General features: G+C 42.4%; 1 protein-coding gene across 2 annotated transcripts in view; it reads left to right on the top strand.

Annotated features, from left to right (window-relative positions):
• Positions 1-21,616, top strand: part of CHD6 (chromodomain helicase DNA binding protein 6) — a 199,106-nt gene that overhangs the window by 163,893 nt on the left and 13,597 nt on the right. Inside the window, exons 28-33 of one of the 2 annotated variants that reach the window (XM_014787440.2) lie at positions 10,931-10,991; positions 11,728-11,944; positions 13,926-14,134; positions 15,269-16,852; positions 19,964-20,103; positions 20,504-20,710. In XM_014787440.2, coding sequence (XP_014642926.1) covers positions 10,931-10,991; positions 11,728-11,944; positions 13,926-14,134; positions 15,269-16,852; positions 19,964-20,103; positions 20,504-20,710 — 2,418 coding nt within the window. The remainder of the gene's footprint in view (positions 1-10,930; positions 10,992-11,727; positions 11,945-13,925; positions 14,135-15,268; positions 16,853-19,963; positions 20,104-20,503; positions 20,711-21,616) is intronic. The other variant, XM_087445250.1, reaches the window with a different exon arrangement.

Raw genomic sequence — 21,616 nt, forward strand, 5'->3', positions numbered from 1 at the left:
TCTCTTTTTATTTGTGTTGCTAGAAATTTGTCTGCTTTTATCTTTTTAAAGAATCAGCTCTGTTTCACTGATTTTCTCTTTTTTTGTGTTTGTGTGTGTGTGTGTGGAAGATTGGCCCTGAGCTAACGTCTGTTACCAGTCTTCCTCTATTTTTTGTATATGGGACGCCGCCACAGCATGGCTTGACAAGCAGTGTATAGGTCCACGCCTGGGATCTGAACCCGCAAACCCCAAGCCACCAAAGCAGAGTGCGCAAACTTAACCACTACGCCACCAGGCCGGCCACTGTTTTTCTGTTTTAAATTTCATTGATTTCTCCTCTTTATTATTCCTTTCCTTCTGCTTGTTTTGGTTTTATTTTCCTCTTCTTTTTCTAGATTTTTGGGGTGAGAGATTATATTACTGATTTGAGAGTTTCCTGTTTGTTTAATGTATACATTCAGTGCTATAAATTTCCTTCTCAGCATTGCTTTAGCTATGTCCCACAAATTTTGCTATGTTGTATTTTCATTTTCATTCAGTTTAATGTATTTTTAAAGGTTTTTCATTGAGACTTCCTCTTTGACCCATGGATTATTAGACATGTATTATTTAGTTTCCAAGTGTTTGGGATTTTCCCATTCTTTTTGATTTCTAGTTTGATTCTATTGTATTCAGAGAACACACTCTGTATTATTTCAGTTGTTTTAAATTAGTTAAGGTTTGTTTTATGGCCCAGGATATGATCTATCTTGGTATGTGTTCCATGCGTGAAAAAAATGTGTATTGTGTTGTCCTTGGGTGGAGCGTTGCATAAATATCAGCTAGATCCTGTTGGTTGGTAGTGTTGTTGATTTCTTCTGTATCCTTGCTGATTTTCTATCTAGTTGTTTCATCATTTGTTGAGAGAGGAGTATTGAAGTCTCTAACTGTGATTATGAATCTGTCTATTTCTCCTTTCAGTTCTGTCAGTTTTTGCTTCACATATTTTGCAGCTCTGTCTCTGATAGTTTTCTTTGCTCTGAAGTGTACTTTATCTGATATTAATATAGCTACTCCTGGTTTCCTTTGGTTAATGTTTGCATGATATAACTTTTTCCATCCTTTCACTTCAGCCTGCCTTTATCATTATATTTGAAGTGAGTTTTCTATAGACAGCATATAGTTGGACTGTATTTTTTAATGCACTCTGCCAGTCTCTGTATTCTAGTTGGTATAGTCAACCATTTACATTTAATGTAATTATTGATACATTAAGGCTTAAGTCTGATATTTTATTTTCTCTGTTTTTTGATTCTCTATTTCCTTCTTCCTGCCTTCCTCTGTGTTACTTGAACATTTTTTATGATTCCTTTTTGATTTATCTGTATTGGGGTTTTTTTAATAGGTTTTTAGTGGTTATTCTACACATTTCATTATATATACATAATTATCACCGTTCACTGGTATCATCATTTTACCAGTTCAAGTGAAATATAGGAACCTTACTTCTAGTTTCATCTCTTTTTTTTTTTTTTTTTTTTTTAATTTATTTTCCATCTGCTACATGTCATGAACATTTTTTTTTTTTTAAGATTTTATTTATTTATTTTTCCCCCCAAAGCCCCAGTAGATAGTTGTGTGTCATAGCTGCACATCCTTCTAGTTGCTGTATGTGGGACGCGGCCTCAACATGGCCGGAGAAGCAGCGCGCCGGTGCGAGCCCGGGATCCGAACCCGGGTCGCCAGCAGTGGAGCGCGCTCACTTAACCACCAAGCCACGGGGCCGGCCCCAGTTTCATCTCTTTACGTTCCACCATTTATAATATAATTGTCTTAAATATTTCTTCTACGTACATGTAAACCATATCAGACAATGTTATAATTTTGGTGCGACTGTCAAATGTAATTTAGAAAATTTAAGAGGAGGAGGAAAATCTACTGTATTTTTGTTTTCTGTGTTCTTTCTTCCTGGTGTACCAAGGTTTCTTCTTTCTGATTAGAGACATTCCTTTAGCCATTCTTTTAGGGTAGGTCTGCTGGTGACAGTTCTCTTAGTTTTTCTTCATCTGAGAATGTCTTAATATCCCCTTCATTCCTGAAGGATATTTCACTGCACATAGGATTCTGGGTTGACAATTCTTTTCTTTTAGCTCTTGAAAAGTGTTGTGCCACTTCCTTCTGGCCTCCATGGTTTCTAATGAGAAATCCCCTGTCGTTCAAGTTGTTTTTCCCCTGTAGGTGAGGTGTCTTTTCTCTCTTGCTGCTTTCAAGATTTTTTTCTTTGTCTTTAGTTTTCAGAAGTTTAACTGTGATATTTTTTGTGTGGATTTCTTTGAGTTCATCCTGTTTGGGGTTTGCTCAGCTTCTTGAATCTGCAGGTTATGTCTTTTCCCAAATTTGGGAAGTTTTCAGCCATTATTTCTTCGAGCCTTTTCTCCTCCCCTTCTGGGACTCTGATAATATGAATGTTAGATCTTTTGTTAGAGTCCCACAGGTCCCTGAGGTTCTATTTAATTTTTCTTTTAATCTAATTCTTTCTTGTTCACATTGGGCACTTTCTATTTTTCTGTCTTTGAGTTCACTGATTCTTTTCTCTTTCTCCTCCATTCTTCTGTTGAGCCTGTCCATTGACGGTTTTTTTGCTTATTGTATTTTTCAAATCTAAAGTTTCCCTTTGGTTCTTCTTTGTATATTTGTTTCTTTGCTGAGACTTTGTTTTTTCATTTGTGGCAGGCGTGTTTAGAATTACTCATTGATGACTGCTTTAAATTCTTATGTCAGATAATTCTAAGATCTCTATCATTTCAGTGTTAGCATCTATTGATTGTCTTTTTTCATTCAGCTTGAGATCTTCCTGATTCTTGGTATAATAAGTGATTTTTGTTGAAACCTGGACATTTTGGGTATTATAATGTGAGACTCAGGGTCTTATTTAAAACTTCTATTTTAGCTGACTTCCTCTGACACCTCTCTTGCAGGAGAATGAGAGGCATGAGGTGTGCCACCTTGTTACTACCGGGTGGAGACAGAAGTACCTGTTCTCAGTCAGCCCCCAATGACACTGGAGGGGGATGTCTCTCGTTACTATTGGGCAGGAATGGAAATTCAGCTCTCCACGTGGTCTTTGCTGACACTATAGGTGCGGGTAGGGACCTATACCCTGTATTATGGGTTTGGTTCCAGACCACTGCAGTAAAGCAAATATCACAATAAAGCTAGTCACATGAAATTTTTGGTTTCCCAATGTATATAAAAGTTATATTTACACTATACAGTAGTCTATTAAGTGTTCAATAGTATTATGTCTTTTAAAAACTATATACATATGTTAATTAAAAAATACTTTAGGGGCTGGCCTGGTGGCGCAAGCGGTTGGGTGCGCGTGCTCTGCTGCAGCGGCCCGGGCTTCACTGGTTCGGATCCCAGGTGCGCACCGACGCACCACTTGTTAAGCCATGCTGTGGCGGCGTCCCATATAAATTAGAGGAAGATGGGCACAGATGTTAGCCCAGGGCCAGTCTTCCTCAGCAAAAAAGAGGAGGATTGGCATCAGATGTTAGCTCAGGCCTGGTCTTCCTCACCAAAAAAACAAAAAAATACTTTAATTAAAAAAGGGTGCCAGTAGACTTGCTCAACATGGGGTTGCCATAAACTTTCAATTTGTTAAAAACACAATGTCTGCAAAGTGCGATGAAGTGAAGTGCAATAAAACAAGGTATGCCTGTACTACCTATCGGGAATGAAAGTCCTAGCTCCCTACTTTTTGACTCCACCCTAGCAGGGGAATGAGGTGCCCTGTTACAGCCAGGCAAAGGTGGAGGTCTAGATTCCCCGCTCGGCCTTTGCTGGCATGGATATGGTGAGCCACAGTTTTTTCTGTGTTGTTGGGCTCGAGTATAGCCAGTATTGTCTTAACATTTTGTGTATTCCTAACCTGCCCTTTTCCTGGTCGTTTGCTAGAGAGAGCAGGCTTTTGTTGGGGCTTTTTTTGTCCTCATCCTTTGGTATTTCCAGGTAGCCAGCTTCCTTACCTCCAAATCTAGGATATTTAAGGCAAAAAAGAAAACCCAGGAACTCACCACTGCGTCATTCCTTGGGTCCCAAGGTCCCTAGTTGGTCTGCCTTCTTCTCTTCACCTTTCAGAGTTTTCTTATGTTTGTTTTATATATAAATGTCCAGGGGTTTTAGTTGTACTTAGAGTGAGGAATAGGGAAATGTGCATCTTCTCAGAAGCAGAAGTCTGCATTGCATTTTCTAAATGAGTTTCTGGGACTTTGCATAAGCAGATTGAAACCTTACCAGGGCCCCAGCACCATTTGACCACATTTTCTCTGGCTTTGAGGAGTGGACAAATGAATCTGTTAGAATTTCATGTATTCTGGACGCCAGAGGTTACTGGAGCATTGTCCCACACTGACTCCGTTGCCAGGATAATCTCTCTTCTCCTGCTCACCACCCAAAAATTATCAGTTCTTTTCTTTTGGTTCTAGTTTGCAGAAATATATGGTATTTACTTTGGCTTCCATCAGCTCTGATTCCTATAACAGTAACAATGACATCACTTTCCCAAACTAGGAAGTAATTGTTTTTCGATGATGTGTTTCCATATCTCCCCAAGGTTTGGGAAGCAGCAGATTGAAGCAGATCAGCATGAGGCTTCAGACTCTGGACCTGAAGGAAGTTGGGTTCTGGTCTTGACAATTAAAATCCAAGTTCTGCCATTCTGGTCCCTAACTTATACGGTTACTTCTTTTGTCTGGAATTTGGGGTGTGTTTTCCCGTAGAAACAACTCAAGTACCAAAGACATGACAGTAATACCTTATACCTATATAGAACTTTCCAACGCACTTTTTCCATTTGTGTCAGTTGATCTTCACTTCAGCCGTGTGAAGTAAGCACTTCAGACATTACTGCCCTCTTTTGAGAGCTGAGAAAATTTAGACCCACGAAGTTAAAGGACGTTGCCAAATTCTCACAACTACTAGATGATAAAGTTCAGACTAGATATTCTCTATTATTCTGGTATTCTTTTTTCCAATCAAGTATTCTTTTCATAGTCAAAAAAGTAGAAAGTATTTCAGCTGTACATACATGCCCCTTCCTCCCATCAGCAGCCTCTGTGAAGAGGCAGCCACCAGACCAGCTGCAGGTGAGGCCCGGCTCTGAAAGCTGTTCACAATAAAGTTTGCAGGCTTAACTGATAGTCTTCGATCTTGGAGAGATCTGGGCACTGAAGGGCTTGTGGCAGAATTGGTAAAATACCATATGTTTCCTTATAGTAGAGTTAAACTCCTCAGGAACTACTTTTTTATTCATTTACAAAATTAATGCCTGTATTATGTATTTTACTCTTCAAATCCCTAAAACCTGGGCTATAGAGTATAATCAAAAGCAGATGGAATGGGGTGTGGCTTCTCCCAGACTTTGAGATGGACAAATTATAAACAGATTAAACTTGACTTCTAGCCTACGTGCTAAAATAACAACTGTAGAGCAACAGCCACCCTCTGAACCAGGCCTGCTGCCCACCCCTCCTTCCCTCCCGCCCTGTACCTCCTGTACTAAAGACACAGCTGGTTGGGTGTTGCCTTCTCCCAGTTCTGTTCTCAGGCGAGTCAGCCAGCAGGCAGGGTTAAAGAAGCCCAAAGAGCCTGTCGTATGTAACTGGGGTAATTCCTCTGAATTAAACACAGCTGGGCATAGAAAGGGGACCCGTCAATAGATTGGCAGAATCTTAGCATTGCAAAGAGCCCTAACATATGTCTGAGAGGTCTCTGAGTGTTCCATCCTCTCTACAACATCACTGTCAGGGCGTCATTCCAGGTAGATTTAGGTATTTCCAGGAGTCCATAGGAAAAAGAGGAGGAATGTGCTGCTTTCCAAGGAAGCCATTTTATTGTTGGGTGATACTTCCTTATACTGACCCAGAAATCTGGCACCCAGTTGGTGCCATGGATTCTATCTAGTTTTCTTCTGGTTCTGCAAAGAGCAACACTGTTCTTTCTTTCCTCTCTGATTTTAAATTCTTGAGGCCAGCTAGCCACCTTAATCTCTCTCAGTCTCTTTTCAGGTGAAATATCCCTAGTTCCTCTGCCTTTTTTCATATTCTGTCGTCTCCAGACTCCTTACTATTCTAGTGCCTTCCAGAGAACACTGTAGCTGTTGTCCTCGTGAAATGTGGTGGTCAGAGAATCACAGAAGGTTAGAGTTAGAAGGGACATTGGAGATGATCTGGTCTACTCCCTTCCCCCACCTTTTCTCTTTTTTAATACCAATAGAACTTGTGATTGGTAAACAGTTACAGATTTCAGATGCAGCTGGAATCAGTGAACCTACAGAGACCTTCTAAAGCAGTTAGTCTAAAAATTTACTTGTGTTTGGAATGGTCTGGAGCTTAGAATTGTAAACCAAATCTTTCTCTATCAAACCTAATGTATAGGGTGATTGACATCTCTTTTAACAGAAATAGTAATAAGTAGGAGCACAGCTTGCAGTCGTGTGGCCATGTTGTAATCAGCATGTCTTTGTCCTCGCTCTGCAGCACTTGTTGCTACAGGTGCTCTCTGAAACAGAGGTCTGTAAGTGGAGGATGAAGTCACATCCAGAGTGAACTCGGAAAAACTCTCACAGGGAAATTTAATGCCTAAAATGGTCTAATCTCATTGTAAGAAAAATTCAGTTAGGAACTGAAAAATTACCCTTTTCTTATGAGTTAAGAGTTTGAGGGTTCTCTGAACTCAAATCGTAATACTTTATGAAAGTAGAGTATTCCCAAGCTTACAGAGCACATGTCCCCTTCTGTTAGGCATTATTCTTATCCCCATTCTAGAGAGGAGGAAGCTCAAGTAGTTTTAATCAGCTGCAAAAAAAAGTCATATTAGCTAGAGGACACAAGAGCAGTATCTCCCCTGCTCACATCTCTTTCTAAATACCACATTCTTTTCATAATAAAATCCTTAAATTTTATGTTAATGCCGTTTGATGTGTATCTGCTTTTTACATGATGTTTATGCACGAGTAGTAGGATGCTTGATTTTTCTGCAAAATGAAACTGGGATCTTTTTAACTCCAGCTTTGTATATCCTGTTACCTCTGCATAGAGAGCTCTTATGTTCTTCTCCTGGTGAACTCTTGTGCATTCTTCGATATGACGCTCAAAAGTCACCTCTTGGATGTCTTTCCCCCTACCCAAATTGGGTCTGGCAGAGTTGGTGACTTTCTTGTTTTCCCACTGTGTTAAGGAGCACTTATCACACTGCATGGCCAGTGTTTTTTTATGTGTCTCTCATAACCACCAGACTGTGGGCTCTAGAAGGATAAGGATTCCACCTTTTCCACTGTTCTAGCCCCTCACCCTAGCGCAGTTTCGAGCACTCAAGAGACACTCGTTGTTAAATGTAAGAAGATAGCTCATTGCCTGTTGCATTGGCCCTAGGGTTTTGTAAGAGCATCAAAGAAATCCCTGGGTCTGCAGGTCCCACCAGGTCTGTGCTGCTGCTGCCACTACCTCTACCCACACCAAGACCAAATAGGAGAGGCAGCCAGGCCTGGAGGGGCAGCCATAAGCAAGGGAGACTGGACCTTTTGTTCAGATAAGGAAGCAGAGCCCCACCTCCCCCAGGGGAGAAGTGACGTGTGTGGACACTTAGTTACTGACAGTGCTTTTGATTCAGCCCAGTGTCTCTTCCACAGACAGAGGCAATACAACACGGTGGTTAGAGCTCATCCTCTGGAGTCAGACCTCTGGATTTGAATTCCGTCTTCACCAGTTAATAACTATGTGTAATCTTAGATGAATTATCAATCTCCTCATTCTGCAATTTCCTCCTGTCTAAATGGATCATTCATTTACTTATTTATAATGAATAAATGAAAAAATGCATGTAAAATACTCAGTGCGCTATCGGCAGCTACCTTACCTGAGTCTCAGTAGACCTTTTTTGTTGTTATTGCTGCTCTTTTACTCTGTTATGAAGCCTTCCTTAGAGTACACATCTTGGTTGAAAGGTGGAAATACTGAGTGATAATCTAGTAGTTGGGACTGTTTATTTGTATTTTCTTAGGCCTAGCAGCTATTTGTTGGCCATTTGCTTTATGCCAGCATTCGGTTAAACATTTTACATAATCAACTAATTTTTGCCCCACAATCACCCTATAAAATATTATCTGTGTTTGGCAAATGAAGAAATGAGCTTGAGGGAGATGGAAGCTCTTGCCCAAGGCTTGAGAGCAGAGGACTGTCAGCCTCCAAACCACATGCGTGCTCAAGATGGAGAAATTGCAAATTGTAACCAGTCGATTGCCTTTGTTTTGACGTTCTTGTTGTCAGAACTCCCTGGGACCCTTCACTCTGAAATGATTGATTCATACCTCTTCTAAGATGAGCATTTCTTTCAGATCGATTCACGTAGGCAGAAGTTGAGATGCTAGGTGTTCAACTGCATACTTCTGATGTCAGGGCTTCCTGTGATCCCAGTCTGTCCCTGCTACAGCACATCACACCTTCACATTAAACGAGTTATTAACTAAGATTATGGCATCCTTTTCAGTTGGGCTACTGATCAGCCACGTCTTCTCCATCCTGTCCTCTAGAGAGAGGAAGTGCCTCTAGGAGAGGGCAGGATGCAGAAAAAGGTACTTGCTGATCCCACACTCTTTCCTTACTGGAGAGTTTGCCTAAGATTGTTTGTGTTTACTAACTGCACCAACAGAAACTGTTAGATGGACTGGAAGGAAAACCTATGTATCGTGTGTGTCTACCTCACACCAAGCTGGGAGCTACCCCTATGGATTTGGGGTATGGTGAGCCACCTGTATATCATAGTAAAGAGCATGGTGGTTCTGGGGCCTGAATCCGTATTTTATAGGCTATAGAATATTACTCATTCTGAAAGTGTCTGTAATTATAAATTTCAGCATTCAGAGGATCTTCACGAATTCTGTGAGGATACTCAAAAATGTTCTCTCTGACAGGAAAGGATATAAGACATGGTTGGTTGTTTTTTATTTATTTTTTAACTAAGTAGTGGGAGAGGATGAAATGGTATATTTAAGTGCCACTTCAAAATGCCCCAGTATATCAGCCTGAGGTTTCCACTCTGCACTGACATTAGAAGGCAGGAAACAATTTTGGCCAAGAAAGGGATGAAGCACATGTTCTCCAATTCTGAATATGCTTTACTCTCTGAAACACATTTTCAACCTGGGCTCCCGTTTTGTTCCTGTTTAGATAGCTTAGTGGTTGAAAGTACAGGCTGTCAGCAGACTGCTGTGTTTGAAACCCTGCTCTGCCACTTGCTAGCTGTGTGACTTTGGGCATGTTACAGAACCTTTCTAGGGCTTGTTTTCTTCATCTGTAAAAAGAGGATAATAATAGTTTCTACCTGGTGAGGCAGTTCTGATAACTAAATGAGATAAGCCATGTAGAGAGTTTTGTACAGTGCTTAAGTAACACATAGTAGCTATTATCACTATTCTAGTAAGAAAGAACTGTGTTCACAATATGCATTCCTGCTCCTCTTTACCTTCTCAGAGTTTTCTCTTTCAGGTCCTTTCATGGTATTAGGGGCCCAAGAAAGTGTTTTGAATTTTAACTACTGCCAGTCACAGGTGTCTGTCCATTCGTACTGTACCTAGGTTACTGGTCGCCTGCGCCGTGTGTCCTAGTCCAGGAGGCAGCAAGCGTTTTCTGTAAAGGACCAGAGACTAAATATCTTAGGCCTCGGGGCCACATAGAGTCACTGTCACATATTCTTATTCTTCTTTTATTTAACCCTCTAAAAATGTAGAAACCATTCTTACCTTGTGGGCCACACAGAAACAGTCTGCAGGCTGCAGTTTGCTGATCCTTATTCTCCTCTGACCCTGTGCTCTAACATGGCCAAAGTCTTGGATTCTGGGGTTATTCTCTCCCATCATTCAGGTCAGCAGACGCTAGTCAAAAAAACAATGAGTTTTCCTGTTAAAAATGGAGTCCAGGGGGCTAGCCCTGTGGCCTAGTGGTTGACTTCGGCATACTCCGTTTCAGCGGCCCAGGATCGCGATTCAGATCCCAAGCACAGACCTACACCACTCGTCAGCCATGCTGTGGCAGCAAACCACATACAACATGGAGGAAGATTGGCGCAGATGTTAGCTCAGGGCTAATCTTCCTCAAGCAAAAAAGGAGGAAGATTGGCAACAGATGTTAGCTCAGAGCGAATCTCCCTCAGAAAAAAAAAAAAATGGAGTCCAGTTGGAAAATAGAACTATCTCTTCTACTGCCAAAGTGCTGCCACATGCCCTATATATAAGGAGCTTTTTAAAGTTCCATTCCTGAGACCAAGAAAGGGTTTCTAAAGGAATCTATTAGAGCCAGCTTGACAAATACTCCAACTTGGATAAGCTCTGTGCCTGTGATAGTACTCCACATTCTGGAGGCTCAGATTGTGATTTTAATTTTAAATTCCTGGGGTTTTGCGCCATCAGGTCTCATGTCTAGAGCAGTCATGTTTTAGGAAAATAGCGTCTGTTGCTGTAAAGTAAACAAACCATAATGAACATGAGCGTGATATTTTTTCACAGCAAAAAAAAACACAAAAATGCAGACAAAACCTTTGTGAAGTGACAGTATTAAATTGCAAGTGACGATGTTAAAGCAAATATTTAAATTCACAGCTAAAATAGTGCATGTAAAATGTAATTGCCAGGGAGACCATGCCAGTTCATCATTCTTTAAGCTAATTCTCTACAGGCAGAATCATTCCACACGGTTCCAGGAAAAAATACTTATTTTAAATAAACTGCTTTCTGGCTCTTTTAAGACTGTGCATAAGTAAGTTTTATTTATCAGGGACTATCTTGGTCTTCGAGATGTTCACGGGCAGGAGATATCTGTAGTGCATGTATACTCCTTCTGTGTAGGGGCCCTCTGAGTTGGTTTCTTATGAACTGCAGTTTTGCTAATGGGATGGCTTCCTTTATCCCCAGGAGAGCTCCTGTGATGGAGGTGATGGCATTTTTGGTGAAAAGAAAGATGACAGCCGGGCAGGTGAGACTGTGTCCTTCTGAAGGCAAAGAAATGTAAGGTCCCAGTTTATAGGTACCCTGGAGTTCATGTGTAATAAAAAATGCTGGTTTTTAAGGAGACTCTTTTAAAAAGCCAAGTAAGTTAAGCTTCATCAGACTCTCCTGGAGTCACACACGGAGCTTTAACAGGCTCTGGCAGGCTTCCTCCACCCTGCATTGAAATTCACAAGTGAAATGAATGATAAGATCTGAAGTCAGGATGGAGTCTGAGAGAGAGAAAAGAACCATGGTTTCATTGATTTTTTTGTTTTTGTTTTTGGAGAAAAATTAGAGGTGTTTGGTTTGGTTTGTTTCGTGTTTGTTTGTTTTTCTGAATTCCAAGTTAATGGAGGCTTTGGCATTTGGAAGGCCCAACTACACAAAAGCCCATAGTTCTGTAAGGAGAAGGCCACAGAGAGAGCTTGTTCCAATGCCTTAGAGCAAGGTCTTCGAATCAGTTCTGCCCCCAGAGATAGGCACAGTTGTATTTGAGAGATAACAGAGCCAACTACAACCTAAAGCTGTTGCTAAAGCAAAATTGTAGCCCTTCCAGCTATGCCTAGCTCCTGAGCTAATTGTTCAACAGTAGCTACTTTGATTAAGTTATTGGGTCAGCTTTGTTTTTATTTAAACAAAACAGAACAACCACCACCAAAAAAAACAGTCGCTTTTGTTTTAGTTCTGTTTGTAAATACTAATATCCTCACTGATGTTTGAAGCCCAGGATGGCTCCGACCCAGACAAATCGCCCTGGCCAGTTTCATCTGCTCTCACGGCTCGTCTCAGACGTCTGGTCACTGTTTACCAGCGCTGCAACCGCAAGGAGCTCTGCCGACCTGAAATTCTGGGGCCAGGCAACCAAGGATACTGGATCCAGGAGGAGATGTTCAGGAGAACCTCAGAAATGGATCTCATCAACAAGGAAGCCCAAAAGAGGTAAAAGTCAGTGGCCTAAAGGGCATGCTGAGCTGCCTACTGGGTAGAGGTGACAAGAGAGGAAGCTGATAGCTGGAGGACAAGTGTGTTTGATGTTCTCATGTGAAGTTAGGTTTGTCTCCAGAATTAATTAAATCCAACCTCCAACTGTGATGACGTTGTCGTGCTGACTGGGGAGTCTGATGAGATCTAGGGCACCTTCTGTTCACAATTCCCAGACATTTATGATTTTCCAACTTGACCTTCTTCCCTAAGTTGGACCCCAGTCTCTGGGGATGTAGTTTAAAAACATCACACTGGCATGTATCAGACCATGTTGTTTTAGCAGCAAAGTTAATAGTGTGCATTGAAGCTGCCTTATTATAGCTACTAGTCGTTATCAAGCCTTTGAGAGCAATAAGTACCATAAAATGCAAGCCGAGAGGGAAAATTACCAGAAGGAAAAATAAATAACCAGGAGTTACTTGCCCATCTGAGAATTAGCTAAAAATGGCTATAGAAGGCCAGCACAGGCTAGGAATGATGCCCCCAGAAAATATCAATGAAGCTGCAGTTCTTTGGGTCTTTATAGCTCTCCATCCTTGCTGTAACATCCAGTGAATTAAAAGAACATCACATAAGGGCCAAGCCCCGTGGCGTAGTGGTTAAGTTCGGCGCACTCCGCTTCAGCAGTCCAGGTTCACGGGTTTGGCCCCTGGGTGTGGACCTACATCACTCATCAGCTATGCTGTGGTGGCAGCCCACATACAAAATAGAGGAAGATTGGCATAGACGTTCCTTAAGCAAAAAAAGAGGAAGATTGGCAACAGATGTTAGCTCAGGGCAAATCTTACTCACCAAAAAAAAAAAAAAAAAAGAACACCACATAAGTGAATTCAGTTACTTCTGTGTACTCCTTCTGGCTTTATGAAAGTTGGTAATTCAAGGAAGATATTTCTCCCATCTTTCACAGCTCCAAAGAGAGGAACCAGAGCCCTGTTTTCCCTGTTCCTCACTCTTCCTCTGACCTCCTCATCCCACCCCTAGCCTTACTCCCTCTGAGGGTGGAGAGTACCATGCCCGAGAGCCCCTCATAAAGACTGTGGTGACGTGTAATAATTCAACTCCCTTAAGTCATTTTCCTTTTTTTTTTTTTTTTTGTGAGGAAGATCAACCCTGAACTAACATCTGCCAATCCTCCTTTTTTTTTTTTTACCCATCTTCCTCTACTTTATATGGGACGCCGCCATAGCATGGCTTGACAAGCAGTGCATCGGTGCGCACCTGGGATCCGAACCGGCAAACCCCGGGCCACCACAGCGGAGTGTGCACACTTAACCGCTTGCACCACTAGGCCAGCCCCCCTTAAGTCATTATCTTAATCCTGCAGGATATAAAGACCAGAGAACCCTCATGTCCTAGAGAAAATAATTGATATGGGCAACCTGTCTACATAAAACCAGAAAGAAAGCCAATGTGAGATAGGGGGTCAGGGGAGGTGTGCGGCTGAGGGAGTCATTTCTCTTCTCTGGACCAGTTTCCTTATCTGTAAAATAAAGGAGGTGAATTTAATGGTCTGGAAGGTCCCTCCAGGATTCTGATTCCATGTTGTCATACAGAGGGAAAAAATAAGGCAAAATATTTAAGCATATATAGTATTTTAAAAATGTTCATCTCTCACAAGAGGAAATTAACTAGATAATTTCTAAAATTGATTAATCAAGAGACAGCAAGTATGCACACATGATTTAGAAATAAAGAGGTAAATACCAGAAGAAAAAGTTGAAAGATTTGAAAGAGGTGGTAGGATGATAGGCTGTTTTTATTATAAACCTCTCAGCACAATTTAACTTAAATAAAAATAAAGAATAGAATAGACAAACCAGTTCTAGCTGCTTTCCTGACCTCATGGGCTCTCCTAGTAGACGCTCAATAAATAGTTAGGGTTTTTTTTAGAAAGAAGGAAAAACAGCTCACTCTCCCTTTCTGATTACATCTCAAGGTGGACCAGGAGAGAGCAGGCAGACTTCTACAGAACAGTGTCTTCCTTTGGCGTTGTTTATGATCAAGAGAAGAAGACCTTTGACTGGACACAGTTCCGCCTCATTTCCCGTTTGGACAAGAAGTCGGACGAGAGCCTGGAACACTATTTTCATAGTTTTGTGGCCATGTGCAGGAATGTCTGTCGTCTGCCCGCTTGGAAGGATAGTGGTGAGAAAGCTCTGTCAGTCTATCCCAGATGAGACAAGGAGAGAACAGGCTTGTTTTCAGGGTACAGAGTTACTGGAGGTATAGTTATGAAAGTGGAGTTTACCTGAAGAATTCAGGTAAAGACAAGTGAGTTTTCACAAATTTGTGTACTTCTAATTGGGTCCACCCTCATAAAATAAAATCTCTCTCCCCAAATGATATAACTCCAACAAAAATTGAGATTAAAACCTCACAGAAGTATTGAAAGACCACTGTTAATTACCTTTTCCAAAGTATAGTTTTATTTTTTTTAAATCTCAGAGAAGTTTGTTCTACTGTGAACTTTGTACCTTCCTTAGATTAAATCTTAATAACTTTAACTTCTTCATGTGTTGACTTGCAGCTATAGAAAGTAAGTGGCTGTCATTTAAACATCTCCTGATCTGATAGACACCCCTTCTGAGACATTTCTTCCTGACTGGAATTTGCAGCAGCTTCCTCCGAGTCCCTCTTCAGCCTCACTGTGTAGATAAACTTGCTCTGGATCATATGATTGTATTTTAGGAAAGCTAAAACAAACATTGAGCCTGTCCAGCATGTGTTCTGAGCTGATGGCAGTGTGCACAGATGTCTCAACTGTTGCCCCTGTGTGGCATGGTTAGGGTGTTTTCATTAAAGCCACGGGGCTGAATAGATTGGAAAGATCTGGACCTTGGAGTCACACTGACAAGACCTGGACTTGAATCCTGGTTCTGCCACCTTGAGCAAGTTAGCTTATCTGAGCCTGAGGCTCCTTCCTCATGCTTAAAACAGGGATGGTGATGGGGTATCATAGCACTTTTGTGAGAACTAAATATCATGTATAAAGTACCTAGCCTAGAGGGCACATAGTATATGCTTATTGAATGGGAACTAATATTATTTCCAGAACGAAAGTTTTCATGCACTTCTTTCACCTGCACTGGGTCTGTCTTTGTTTCATAGAAACCTTCCCTTGTCTTTTAGCTTTTCATTTGAGCAGGGGCACACACACCTAAGACTGCCATGCTGAGGAACCAGGGAGTTAAACTGTAAGAGCAAAGATGCAGGGACTCAGGTGGGCAGCGAGTGTCCAAGGGCTGCCTTACGTGATAGGCTCTGCATTTACCTTTCCAGGTGCCCCAGATCCCACCATCTACGTTGAACCCATCACCGAGGAACGGGCCGCAAGAACCCTATACCGCATTGAACTGTTACGGAAGGTCCGAGAGCAAGTGCTCAAGTGTCCTCAGCTGCATGAACGCCTCCAGCTCTGCAGGCCCAGCCTCTACCTGCCAGTCTGGTGGGAGTGTGGGAAGCACGATCGAGACCTGCTCATCGGTACTGCCAAACATGGGCTGAACCGCACTGACTATTACATCATGACTGACCCCCAGCTGTCCTTCCTGGATGCCTATAGAAACTATGCCCAGCATAAGAGAACTGACATCCAGGCGCCAGAAAGTCTCTGTTGCCTTTACCAGACCAACTCCAAACTATATGAATCTCTTACATATACTCAAATGAGCAGGACTTCAGAGTCCCTTGAAAATGAGCCTGAGAATCTAGTGAAAATAGAAGGTAGAGATGATCATCTCGGTCTGCCTGGGGGCAGCTTATCTGACATGACTTGTGAAAACTTTATCTCTAAAGTTCAGGATGTCATTTCCATCACCCATGATGACAGTCTACTACCTGAGTCCTTGCAGAGCATAATGTATGGTAAAAAGGCTCTCAACCAAGAGCCAGGCTCTTTTCAGGAGAGCCCAAGTACCAATACGGAATCCAGAAAAGATGCTCTTGCCATCTCAGCAAGCAAAGATGGGAACTGCCAGCTTGGTGGCCATGGGGCAGAAGTAGCTTCAGGCCCCTCTTTGATGGATAGTTTAGAAGCAGGAGTAGCTCAAATGAACATAAAAAATGGGAAACATTTGTTGCTATCTCTTTCAAAGGGAGGGGAACTCTGCTGTAATGAGGCAGGGCGGAGACCTGAAAGCATCAGGCCGCTAGAAGCCCAGTGCTTAGCTTCCCGTTCCTTGGATCAAGGAAATGAAAGTGGGTTTGTAGATATGTGCAATCTTAGTGTCTGTGACTCCAAAATAAACCTGTCATCAGATCAGCAATTAATTGATTTATTAGAAAACAAAACTTTAGAAAGTAAATTAATTTTGAATCCAAACCACAGTGATGAGGAGGAGGAAGAGGAGGAAAATGAGGAGGAAAACTTAGACGTGGCATCAGGCATGAGGGAAAGGCCAGAGGTTTTGCATCTAACCGAACCCACTGCTAATATCCCAAGGGAAAAGAGCCAAGGCTTCCATGTAGATGAAGCCAAGAAAGGAAGCATGGAGGCTGTAAGCCAGAATCCTGGACCACAGGGGCCTTTTCCTCAAGCAGCTTGTCAGTGTCACTGCAAACACATGGAGAGGTGGACTTGTGGCCTCGAGAAGGATGAGTTAGACGTGGAGAAACCCAAGGGTTATAACCCAGGCCTGTACAAAAGCAAAGCTAAGAGCATCACAGTGGAGGGTGAGCCCCCTGCTCTTCCTTCAGAGCCATTTCAAGTGAGGCATGAACTTTTAAAAGAGCCTTGGAAAGAAAATGCAGACGGGAAAAAAGGTTTCCTTACATATGCTCCTGAAGGACGTGAGCTCAAGTCAGAAGACATGGATTTTGAGAGTAAAGATGATTATGATAGAGATGGAAACTGCCATAGTCAAGGTACAGTCTGCGGGATCTTGTGGTATTTTGGATAAGCCAGTGCTCACATGACAGGGAGGGGGGGCCAGGGGGAAGTGTGAAGAGTTTTACGGCTTCTGAAACGTACCTACCTACGCTCAACGTGTTTAAAACCCAAGGTCACAGACCTTGGTCTGAAAATGAGGCAAAGTAGCTTAACTGTGGTCATTCCAGAAGATCGAGGATGATGGTAGACAATCATAGCCCTTTTGCTGCATCAGCCATGGAATTTGGGCAGGGGCTGAGTGCTTTTATATGGTAGATGCTAGATATGGCATCAAGGGGAAGCAATTTGTTCTTCCACTAGATAAGGCACTTCACAGCCGTTAAAGTAGAACAGCCTGGGACCATCAAGAACCTGCAATTTAATATAAGTGCAGTTAATTTTTTAGGAATTCCACAGAAGTACAAATAAACGTGATCTTGATTAAGGTGAGCAAAGATAGTGCAGTTTATTCACGTCGTTGTCAAAACTCTGTGATTTAACATCGGTGCATTTGGTTTAGATTCCTTTTAGTAACTCAACAAATAAAAATAACAAAATTACAAGTAACACAACAAAAATACAAATAAATTTGATCTTTTTAATTAAGGAAATCTTAGACAAACGTTTAAGTTAGAAGGAATTTCAAAATGTTAAGAATCTAGATGACCCTGAGATTTTTATATCTTTTGCAGGGATATAAATACAATGATTAGAGATCCTGAGCAGCAACAAATGGTTTTTAACTTTTTCACTGTTGTTTTAATTTCTTCAGACCCAAAGGCATATTAGGGTGAACAAAAAATGGTTGTATTTATCCTCATCATTGAGGATGTTTATGCCTGGCCCAGTGCCGGGTGTGGTGCTCAGGGGTTTAGACACAGCCTCTCCCTTCTGGGGCAGTGACTTTATAAAGAGGAAAAGAGAGAGGGGAGCTAAGCTAAGCTCCCCTGGGTTAACTAGCTTCCTTTTATTTTTTTAAAGATTTTATTTTATTTATTTTTCCCCCAAAGCCCCAGTACATAGCTGTCTGTCATAGCTGCACATCCTTCCAGTTGCTGTATGTGGGACGCGGCCTCAGCATGGCCGGAGGAGCGGTGCCTCGGTGCGCACCCGGGATCCGAACCCGGGCCGCCGGCAGCGGAGAGCACGCACTCAACCGCTAAGCCACGGGGCCGGCCCCCTTTTATTTTTAAACTCCCCTGCCTTTGGTTTTAGTTATTGTGATCAGAGACTATCACGGGAAGGGTTCTGAACCCAAATTAAAATTTACACGCTAGGTGGGATAAGGACAGAGAAGCTGAATTGAAAGCAGCTTAATCGACTTGTAGCCCCAGCCAACCCGGGGGAGCTGGTCTACGACCATGCCCATCCTCCTCACGCAGGCCCTGAAGGATCGCTGTCATGTGTTGAATTATAAAACCCATACTGCTTTTCGTACCATTGTGAGGAAAATCACCAAATAATCCTTGGAGATCCAGACAGTCAGTGAGTAAAGGGTAAAGAAGAGTGTGGTTTAGAGAAGGACTGTTCCTGCGCTCATGTCCTTTGGGGCCAGTGTCAGCCTTGTTGAGTTGGGGTAGAAGGCTGCAGTGACCTTGATAAGCTTTGGTGAGCATCACACACACCCATGGGTAGGGGTATCTTGCACCACTGTTTTTAAAAGTGGTTTTGCAGACCTCAGAAGGGATCCACCACACATATGGTGGAGTAGGTGGGGCAGGGAGGGTTAGCCCTGTTTCTGAGACTAGAAATCTACAGCTAAAGGAGCAGGAATTGGTACAGCTGTCAGGGCAGGCCCCCAGGTCTCCTGGGTCCTTTTCCAGGGTTTTGTCTCACTCATCAATTTGCTTTTCCTTAAAAGATAAATCCACCTCCTCTGCCTAAAACCTTTTAGTTGTGCTCCCCATTGGATCTAGAATATCTAAGTTTGAATTTTCTATCATGGCCTACAGGACTCAGCATAGTCTAGATGATTCTACCCCTCCAGCCTCATCTTTGTACTTTTCCCCTAGGTGTCTCTTAGTTCCTCAGCATGTCCAGAATACCCTTCCCCATTGCCCCCTCATCTTCTTGAGTGTTCTCTCCTTCCAGAGGCTCTCTCTGCAACCCTCCCTTCTGCCAGTAGGTCCTCCCCCCTTATTCCCTATCTCAGCACCTTGTTTCTTTCCCTTTATAGCACTTACCACGGTTTATCATTGTAGTTATTCATTTATTATCACTGTTTTCCTGTCTTTCCCTCATGAAACTGTAAGAGCCTTGAGGGCCAGGGCCTCATCTCTCTTGTCTTTCCTTGAATCCACTGGCCTGGCACAGCCCTGTTTACGGTCAGGGGTCTCTGCAGCTCCCTAGGAGACTTGTTGCACAGTCAAAAGTGACATCTGCACATTTCAGAGGATAGACATTCCTTGTCATTTCACCAAGAAAGGAGGTTCACAACTTTTCCTGCCCTGGATAGTTTGCTGCCCTCTCTTCATTCCCTGTCATTACTGGTAAGTGGATCTTTGAAGATCCATTTCACATTGATAATAAACTTTCACCACTGAAGTTTGAAAGAATGAATTGCATGTCCATTTCCTTCCATCAACAAAGTAATGTAGATGTTGTAGGTTTCTTTGCATCCTTTTTTACATGAATCAGGTCTGTTTTACCTTTGTTGTAAGTTTCATGACTTTTCATCCTTCATCGTTAATATCATTCTCTTGCTGTGTTACATTTCATATACTGTCCCTTCAAATGTATCAAAGTATTAGAGTGTTCAAATTTCCTCTTGTCCACTACACCAGTGTGAAAGCCTCTTTGTGGTCATTCATCTCCTCTCACTCTTGGATACACAGAAAAATATCCTTTCTCTTTTCTTTTGTTGTTGGGATGTGGATGCAGACTCTTATCAGATGATTTGCATGGGTAGCCCTGGAGCAGGATTTGTTTTTATGGCTTAACTGATAAAGTTCTTCTGGACATAGAAGGCGTGGTAACTAATATTCAATTTAAAATAAATTAGCACAGGATGGGCTAATTTTTTTTACAAAAATGATCAGATGTCCCGATCTTTCAGATCACTACTATCGCCCAAGTGCCTAATGAACTTTTTTAATCTTTCTTCCCAGATTATCCAGGGAAATACTCAGAAGAGGAGAGCAAGAGCATTGTAGGAGACATGGGGGAGGACTTGCAGGAGGCTCGGGCTCCCACCATCGCTCAGCTGCTCCAGGAGAAAACCCTCTATTCCTTCTCCGAGTGGCCAAAGGTACCTCCCGGAGCTTGCATTCCCCACCCAAAGCGTTCCCAGCTTTGAATCCTTTATTTTTACGTTTCAGAGTATTTCTGAGTAACAGACTCAGAGAAATGTTTAATATCTTTAAAAAGTATTAGCTATGTAACATTTGAACATTAAGGATATATGCACTTGACTAATTAGACCATAAGACAAAAGTGTCAAGTTGTCTTCATATTTACAGCACTGTGGCTTTAATTTTCATTGTCCAGACTATGGAATTTATTTTAAGGCTTGTAAAGTGGGTACATTTGAGTGTGCTCTTTTCTAATCAGCTCCTTCTGGTTAATAAACTTGACCCTTGATCTCAAGGGACTTAGTGAATTTGGGCAACTTGGTACTTATCCCTCAGAGCTTCTCTTCTTTTTTACAGGATCGCGTGATAATCAACCGCCTAGATAATATCTGCCATGTGGTGTTAAAGGGAAAGTGGCCCTCCAACCAGCAGTATGAGCCCTCGGGCACAGTGCCCACCCCTGTGTTAACCAGCAGTGCTGGTTCTCGAAGCAGCCTCTCAGAGCCAGAGGCATCAGAACACAGCTTCAGCAATGGTGCAGCACTGGTTGCCCAGATCCAGAAGGTGAGGCCATAACAATGGTGTTGACCATAAAACAAAGAATGGGGGACACTTTACACTTCTCGACTGAGTCATTCATTCAACAGATATTTACTTAATGGATAGGATTTTTTTATTTTTTTTGTAAAGCCATTAGTGTTAATTGAGGAATTTGGATTTTATCCTATAGGCAGCAGAGAGCTATTAAAAAGTTTTGGAGCGGAGAAATGGATGATGAAAGCAGGTTCAGCTCAACTGGAATGGTCTGCAGGTTCATGGAGATGAGGATCAGGAAAAGGGAATGCCTCAGAGGCTAGGAGGCCAAGTGGGGATCTGACGAAGAGAGAGGTTCTAGACTAGATTAGTGGCAGGGTAGATACATATAAAGGGGGGAGAACTGGCAGGCATGACATGATGACTAATAGCTATATAAGGAAAGGGAGGCATGAGTGGATCCATGTGTTCGACACTTGGAGGACCAAGAGAACGATGCAGCTGATAGAAATAAGGGAAATGAAAGCAGGAGTGCGTTTTGTAAACTCAAAACTCAAGATTCATAGGAGATGTGTTAGCACACTGGCTCTCACTCTCAACCGCACATTGGAATCCTCTGGGGACCTTGAAGAGCTGCTGATTCTGATTTTTTTTTTTTTTTTTTTTTTGTGAGGAAGATCAGCCCTGAGCTAACATCCATGCTAATCCTCCTCTTTTTGCTGAGGAAGACCGGCTCTGAGCTAACATCTATTGCCAATCCTCCTCCTTTTTTTTTCCCCAAAGCCCCAGTAGATAGTTGTATGGCATAGCTGCACATCCTTCTAGTTGCTGCATGTGGGACGCGGCCTCAGCATGGCCGGAGAAGCGGTGCGTCGGTGCGCGCCCGGGATCCGAACCCGGGCCGCCAGTAGCGGAGCGCGCGCACTTAACCACTAA

Source organism: Ceratotherium simum, chromosome 21 (assembly GCF_057802395.1).
Source record: "Ceratotherium simum simum isolate JZ-2026a chromosome 21, ASM5780239v1, whole genome shotgun sequence".
Lineage (NCBI taxonomy): Eukaryota > Metazoa > Chordata > Mammalia > Perissodactyla > Rhinocerotidae > Ceratotherium > Ceratotherium simum.